This window comes from Mastigoproctus giganteus, chromosome 6, assembly GCF_048544385.1.
Source record: "Mastigoproctus giganteus isolate SK-2022 chromosome 6, ASM4854438v1, whole genome shotgun sequence".
Lineage (NCBI taxonomy): Eukaryota > Metazoa > Arthropoda > Arachnida > Uropygi > Thelyphonidae > Mastigoproctus > Mastigoproctus giganteus.
Window position 1 is genome coordinate 123,391,518 of NC_143580.1, and position 8,855 is coordinate 123,400,372.

General features: G+C 36.4%; 1 protein-coding gene across 1 annotated transcript in view; it reads right to left on the reverse strand.

Moving 5' to 3' along the window:
* The window catches only part of LOC150084553 (uncharacterized), a 150,541-nt gene extending 149,552 nt beyond the window's left edge, over positions 1-989 (reverse strand). Inside the window, exon 1 of the mRNA XM_090375312.1 lies at positions 726-989. Coding sequence (XP_090231438.1) covers positions 726-852 — 127 coding nt within the window. The 5' untranslated portion in view covers positions 853-989. The remainder of the gene's footprint in view (positions 1-725) is intronic.
* Between the last annotated feature and the right edge of the window lie 7,866 nt (positions 990-8,855).

The window sequence follows — 8,855 nt, forward strand, 5'->3', positions numbered from 1 at the left end:
TGGCATCTTAACCTCCTCCTAAGCTACCTTATGGATGTATAGCCATGACTTACAAAAATATTAAAATTTATTACTAATTAAATAATTATATTTATGTGAAAACAAGTAAGTGGGAAGAAAAAAAGGGGGAGAGAGAAAATACCAGGGTGTAAAAGTGTGGGATTCGAATGGCGGTAAGAGAAAACGCCAGTATTTGATTTTACCACACGGCTATCATAACTATTAATATATGTTTGCCGAAACCTTTACTTAAGTTATATTTTGCTATCCTTCCACCATTCTTAGTATTCTTTTTTTTTTGTACTGGAATAACAAATAATTATGAAATTCATACTAACAATCAGCGAATCAATATACTGTCCAACGCAATTACAAAACTGTAGAAAATGCTCCAGGAACATTGCCAATTTCTTCGCAATGTTCCGGCCTGTTTCTATGCCCTGAAAGTGGGGCCTCCACTGTCGTATGCATTTTAACATGTAACCGGAATTAACATCGTCGTCTATGGGAGTGTCCACTCTGTATGTTACTACTCTGTGACATGTCCAATCCGGGACAGTTTACAATGCGGGTAAAACGACTTAAATCCGGGACGTCTGGTCACTTTACACTACATACTAATCTCTCTCATTTTTTTTACCACAGAGATTTTTACATTATCATCACCACCTTTTTTTTTTTTTTTTTTTCTTTCTCATTGTAAAACAGCAGTAATAATTGCCTACCTCTTTCATCTTGCTTGCTCATATCAAATGATGCATGGCGCACTATTTCGGTGAAAGCTGAATTCAGTGAGATACGACTACTGGGCATGAAATTTCCCTTGAGCATGAAACGAAACCATAAAGCCATACTGGAACTAGGTGAAATTTATTGACCTGCGCAACTGTGAAGATGTAGTGCATTAAAGCTTAAAAACCACAAATATATTACAGTGAAACAGACAGCATCTGTCTAAAATGGAAAATTCAGTACATTCTGTGCAGAATTAAAATTTATAATTACAAAAATAATCAAAATCGTACTTTCCTTCTAATTAGCCTTCCATTTAAAAACACGAGTACAAATCATCCGCTCACATGTTCAGTTCAAAGGTTAATATTACAACCGGCAACTCCAAACAGATAATATAAACACCTATAACAGTGGCGACATCAGCCTTCTTGGCATAATGTTTTGAGCAAAAGGCAGCAAGATTTTGGTTCTAGTAGCCCAATAAATATAGATTAAGAGGCATGTCAAACACGCAGCCCGATTTATATTTAATTCGTGCTCCCATTGTTTTGGAGGGCTGCGGCAGCGACCTGTCATATGAAGCCTATTACTTCATATAACAGGTGGGAAGAGCGCCAGTGAGAACTCGGGCCGTTCGCAACCAATTGCTTGAAAGAGTGAATAGTCTTTACCTTCTTCCTATCAGACATTCGCCCAGTTATCTTTGTCCATGTATACTTCACCATCGAAAGGGAACTTCCGGGTTCGAATGCCGTGAGGTACTTTTGTGGGCTTTTTTTCCCACCGTGGTTTGGTCTCTGGTTTTTCGCCCAGCGAAAAAGGCAAACCGACCAGGAACGCAAGCAGTTTAGGAAGACATAACACACATGAATGGGTAACGTTGTTCTCCTGTAACCCTAATCAGTAATCGATTATATCATCAATAATACAAGGGGGTGATCATTTAATTCGCGAACTGGTGCAAGGTCTTATCTTAATTGCCATCGTCTGAATCTTCTGTGCATTTCTCCTTCTCGAAATACGCTCCCTTGAACTTTACTCACTTTCGCTATCGTCTTATGCACGCATTAAATGATTCTTGCAGGCCATTTTTAGAAAAACTGCAAAGTTCTTCCATTGTGACTCTGCGAGTATCGTCGTGTCAGACGCGAAACGCTTGCCTTTCAGAGATTTCCTCAGACGTGAAAACAGAAAGAAATCACACGGGAATAAGTCCGATGAATAAGGTGGATGCGGCAGAAGCTCGGCAACGATCACTGCTTGCACAATATTAGCCGTATCGGCATTGTCCTGGAGATGTATTTTTTTTACTTAATACCGGAATATGGCCGTCCTACCAAGTCACTCATACTCTACGCTTCATTCATCCCTTCTGGCTATTTCCGATGTATTTAAGCCCCATCTGACGCAATAACGCATCACATATCGCTGTTCAATCTGTATGTCCGACATGATAATTGCTTCAAAACGATTGTCCTATAACTCTGTGGCCAGTGATACGCGTCTGAAAAAAAAAAACCTCTCTTCACAGCAATAAGCAACACTAACTCGACAAGTGCGTACTGGCATTCGCACACAGAGTCGGCTCAGCAATCAGGGAAAGCACCTCTAGCGGCGGTTATGCAAAGTTCACGCGGTAAACAAAATCTTGCACCAGTCCACCAATTAAATGATCACCCCTCCTGGAAATATAAAACTGGAAAATACAAAAGTAATACCATCAATAGATATTGGAAGCGATCATAAGTTAGTAGAGAAACATGATATTTGTAGAACCTTTCAAGAAAAACAAAAAATTAACAAAGATAAAGAAACAAAATTCAAAAGCGAATTATTATGAGATGAAAGCATAAAGAATCTATACAGAAATGGATTGAATGTTTTAGAAGAAATGTAATCAGAAAATCAGTCAACTGAGTGAAAATGGAAAGGTTTGAAATTCGTATAAAGTAACATATGAAATATTAGAAGGAAACAGGGCCCGTTAACGCTATGGCCAAATCGACCATGGCAGGGAGCCTCACCTAAAGTGGGGGTTTTTTCAGTGTAAATATCTTCTAAAGTAGTGATAAAATTTTCTAATAATAATAATTGTTTTTATGGATGACGGAAAAATATGTACCAATATATGAATGAATAAAACAATATAATATAAATAAATAATATAAAAACGTATGTAGTGTGTGTGTGATATAATATTAATTAAAGAAGTGGTAAAGCAAATGAATATAAAGGATTATAACTTTAGATTACTACATTAATAGAAAGAACCCAGCAACTATAAGGAATGTAGATAATAATATACACCAGCGTTTCCCGAACTGTGTTTCGTGAGATGTGAACAAACGTTCCGTGAAAAATCGTAATTAATAAATAAAATATATAAATTTTTGCATATTTGTAGTGTTATTAGTCTATACTGGTATAGACTAATAACACTACCCAACATGATTTTTACCTCCAGCAAATCAATGGTTGTTTCTGGTCAAAGTTTATGTATAGAATTTAAAATCAATCATAAAAATTTCCTATCACATCTCAGTTTTAAGAAATAGATAGAAACCTGGATTCTGTAAAAAGATATTACTGTTTGAAATAGAATTTTTAAACTTATTAACTTTTGGTTGGTTTTATTTATTGGGCTAAAAAGTTAAGCAAGTACGTCATTACTGGTCTTGCAATATAGTATACAGTATTTTGACTTTGATGCTTTTCCAGACAAGTCAGTAATTTTGAATGTGTAATAAAATTACACATTCAAAATTACAAATTACATAATTGAACATTCAACTGTTCAATATATATCGCATGATAAACTACGCTACAAGAATTCATTTTCAGTTCAAATTTAACAATGTATTGTTAAAATGGAGGAGACAAAGCACAGAACTTGCGTCACTCACCCAGACAACTTCTGCTATGTTTGTGGACACTTAACCCCAAAAACTGAGAGGAAGAAAATATACAATATCACAAAAGTTGCATATTCATCGTACTTAGGCTGCAAGATCAGTGACCAAGAAAAAATTGGGCTCCACGTATCTGTTGTATTACTTGTACAACGAACTTAAGTCTGTGGTTATATGGAAAGCTGGGAGCATTACCTTTTGCCGTCCCTATCGTGTGGCGAGCCCAAGAATCATTTCGACGACTGCTATTTCTGCATGACAAAAATAAAAGGTATTTCCAAAAAGAGCAAGCACTGCATCAAATATCCCATCAGCAATTAGGCTAGTGCTACACGGTAAAGAACTGCCAGTACCCGTGCCACCAAAATCTTGGAGTATTGGAAGTAGTGATGAAGGTACAGAAGAAATCATTTTACCAGATGTCGCTGAACCGTGTACTTCACATGATTTGGACTAACAGCCAGAAAAAGAAAAGGCCCCCACACTACATTGAACAAAAAGAATTAAGCGACTTGATCAGAGACTTGGGCTTACCCAAAGAGAAGGCTGAATTATCGGATCCGGATTACAATAGTGGAACTTACTCTCCAAAGGTACAAACAGGTACAAAATGAAGAGTTTTCAAGATATTTTGCAATGGAAAACAACATGTGTCTGCAAAGACGTCGTTGGTCTTATGCAAGAACTGAACATCGATCACAAACCTGTGAACGCCTTTTGTTCATTGATGTGTCAAAGCTAAGTTTGAAAGCAGTATTGCTTCATAATGTAAATACTTTACCATCAATTCCTCTTGTTTATGCTGCTGGCCTGAAAGAAACTTACGATAGTATGTCCTAGATTCTTGCTGCTATACGTTACAATGACTATGGTTGGAATATTTGTGGTGATCCCAAAGTGACTGGACTGCTTGTTGGGTTGCAAGGTGGTTTCACTAAATACTGTGTTTGTGGGACAGTCGTGCAACAGCCAAACGCTACGTCGTACAACACTGGGATAAGAGAGATGAATATATTCCTGGCAAAAGCAATGTAAAGTATGTTCCATTGGTTGACCCACAAAAGGTTTTTTTCCTCCTTTACACATCAAGTTTGGACTGATTAAGATTTTCACTACGGCACTGGATAAAGAAAGCAGAGGATTCGCATATTTACTGAAAATGTTTCCAAATTTATCCCATGCAAAGCCGAAGGAAGGAATTTTCATAGGTCCTCAAATAAGAAAAGATGAATTTCAAAGAAACACGAATGATGTTGAACTGGCTGCATGGAGATCTTTCAATGCTGTGATACACGGATTCATTGGAAAGAGAAAAGACAACTGTGAGCAACTGGTGACAAAGTTGCTGAAATGTTACAAGAACATGGAGTGCCAAATCTCATTGAAAATGCATTTCCTTCATTCCCATCTGAATTTCTTTCCTGAAAACTTAGATGTCAGTGGTGAACAAGGAGAGTGCTTCCACCAGGACGTATCTGCAATGGAAAAACGATACCAAGGTCGCTGGGACCTTAAACGAAGAAGCAATCTGGAGTATAAAAGGAAATCGTTGAGTGGGAAACATGTCAAAGTAACATATATTGTGTGTAATAATTACAACCATGTATGCTGATATTGTATAAAAACAAGGAATTTAAAAAATGCGTATATCTTTTGATGTAGACGTGGCAGAAGTAAAAGATTGATATTTTCATAATCAGGACATTAATTTTGTTCAGAATAATCAACTTTCGTACCAGATGTATGATGAAAAAAAAAAAATTGTCGGGTGGTGTAATCAAATAGACCGGGGAACACTTTATTTTGGTGGGCTTTTGCATAGAGGTAATGACATCAACGAAAATGTAGTAATCTAATATGTCATTCGTATGCGATTTAGCCCTAAACTAACTTCCTTGTGTATATATATATATTTTTTTTTTTTTTTGAAAATTATCAGTATTTCGAAATGTTATTATTACAACAAATAAATATATTGTGAGATGAAAAGTGTTCCATGGCTCAAAAAGTTTGGGAAACGCTGCCTTAGACTATACAATATGTTTACGGAACACAAGTTTGGCGGGAGCCAAAGCACTGTTTCTTAATATTTTATTATATACGATGCACTTGCATCAGGAGCATCTTTATTTCCAACACATGTAAAGCAGAAATTCAAATAACTGTCATCATACTTTCTTTTGGTCTTTTATTAGTTGGTTCCTGATTTTTCACTTCGGAATTTTGAGGAACAAAATTCTGCGATTGTTCATCCTCACTTTGAAGTGTGTTCGTTTTCATCGACCACAGTTGCAATACTAGAAGTAGTTGCTTCTCGTTTTAAAATTACTTTTTTCAACCACAAATCCATGGTTATTTATTTTAATAATAAAATTTCGAAATACTGTTAATTATCAAAAAAAAAATTTATACAAGGAAGTGAGTTTAGTTATGATATCGGTTCGCTTTTCCCATGGCTGGATTTACATATAAGCTAAACAAGGTACAGCTTAGGGCCTCACATTACAAGGGGCCTCGCCCTATGTTAAAAATTCTTTTTTTTTTTTTTTTTTTTTAAATGAAAACCCTAAACACGAAAGGTATCAAAACCTATAGTACTTAGTACCATAGGTTGGGTACGCATGGGTTGAAGGAGAAGTATGGGGGGGAGGGGCTGCTGGAAACTTTGCTCTAGAGACTAAACATGGGTTTCACCACTTCAAGCCTCCAATAAGCAAAGTGGTGGTATTGATATTGTCACAGGTGAACTGTAAGAGAGAAGGGCCTCATACATGTTATAACTTAGGGTCACAACAAGTTTAAATCCGGCCCTGGCCTCCCCTCTCCTTCAACCTGTGACACTACGCTAAATTGCATACGAATGGCATATTAGATCACTACATTGTTACTTTTTCGTAGATGTCATTACCTCTAGACATACTGCTCTATGCAAAAGCCCGCCAAAATAAAGTGTTCCCCAGTTTATTTGATGTCTATGTCAGTATATTAATAACCGAAAAAAAAAATAATGTCAAAAATTATAATGATACAAAAGTGGTGTACACTACAAATATGCAAAATTTATTTATTTTATTATTATTATTTTTTTTAATTACGATTTTTCACAAAAGCTTGTTCACATCTCATGGAACACAATTTGGGAAATGCTGGATTAAAGCAAGTTTACTGTATTACAATTATGAACACTACTTACAAACTATACTGGGACCGTGTCTTAATAACGAACAAGACGATCCCACTCAACAAACCAGTCATAACCCTCATCGACAGATAGGAAAGGGCTACCTACCTGATCGACATAGTGATGCCTAGTACCAGAAACCTCCAGAAAACCTATGAGATAAAGATCAGGAGGTACACAGAACTAAAAGAGAAAGTCAAAGAAATGTGGTACTTGGAATAAGTAATGGCCATCACAATCACTGTGTCAACAATCAGCATGGTGCCAAAGAGCCTTCTCCTCCAAACATAGCACCAATAGGTCTCCTAGAGAACACTTAAATGAAACCTCCAGAAAGCCACGATTGTGAGCAAATGTAGGATAGGAAGAGAGGTCCTAGACCATCAGCAATAACAGTAACTAGGCACAACAACCACCCCATGCAATTGGTACCAGTATCGTGAGGTAGAAAAAATTCCATAAAAGGAGAATTTTTTTTTTTGTAATAATAATCCAACAAGCAGCAACCTTAAAGAGAAAAGTATCGAGCGTAATATGCTGAACTCGAGCAGAGAACTTTCTTCTTACCCGGTTCTCCCTTTTAAGAACAGAAATTCCAAATCTCCCCCATTCAGTACATGTCAGAGATAGGAGGCTACATGGAATGAACATTGTAAGGAGAGGCAAAGATAGCTGCATGGTAAAAGGGACTTCAACTATTGTCAGCCCAATTTTTTTTTTGGATTACACTTTGAGGCGACAAAGTAATTATACAGAATTATAAAAAAGAAATTGAGGCAAGCATCGGTCCGGAGATGATGCTATAGAACACCACAGAGAGTGAGAACTTGTAGGCTTGCTAACCGAAACCACTAGGTCTTAATTTGCTTTGAGCATGGTGTTTACCATCAGAAAACAAAGAAGGGAATAATGGATCAACATCAAGTTTTTCGTAAAGCTTGGGAATAGATATGCAGAAGTTTGCCTTCTGCCAGAGGGTAGCTGATTGTTGGAATAGGTTTCCATCTGTTGTAGTATAAGTGGATGGTTTAAATAAATTCAAGAACTAGACAAATTCTTAGATGGGTGAAGTTTGATTCATTAACTGATTTTGGTTTTTATGGTGCATGAGAGACTAAGACCATGAAGTGCCAAGTCCAATATTTAAATGTTTTGACATATTAAAACACAAGTTACTTAAAAATACAATCCTATATAATATGTACAAATGGCCAAAAGACAAGTAAATTTAGATAAAAATAAAATCAAAAATGAAATAAACGATGCATACAAAAAATATTTATATACTTATAAAGGTTTCTAATTTTTAAAAAGTTAAAAATTGTGGACATGTTTTTGTCAGTTAAAATCTAACTGAGTATATGAGGCTCAATCAGATAGTTAAAAGCACTAAAACATAAATGTCGTGCAATTTAAAAATCTAAGATGCTCAATAAAGACATGTTTCACAGTTAAAATGGTGTCACAATGCTCGCACGTAAGAGAGTCATCAGCCCTCAGCAGAAAAGCATGCATCAGAGAAATGTGTCCTATGCAGAGCCGAGCTAGAACAACTTCATCTTTATGGTTCTTGCAGACTAGATAGCCAATGTTCGATTATAGGCTTAATCTTGTGAAACTTATTTTCAGCCTGCCCATGCGAAGAATGTGACCATTAGGAAACCAGTTTCTTTCATATTAGTTGCCTGTCTCTATAGGGGACAAGAGTTTATAACTCTTGTCACCTCTAATAAACAAGGTTGTTTATTTTGCTGTGGATTGATTTTGCTGTGGAGTCCACCAAATCATTTCCCAAGATCCCAATGTGTGGTTGGGGATCCAGCATAAACAAATATCACATTCAGAATGGAAATGTAGCTTCTGCTGTATCTGGGACAGGATTGGATGAGGTTTGAATCTCATCGATGATAAAGCTGGCAACAAACTGAGAAAATCAGTATATATATATACATATAATGTGGTTATTACGTTTAGATGTATGTATTCTTTTAGATTTGCGTGTTCTTCTATGCTGCGTTAATGCCATTATA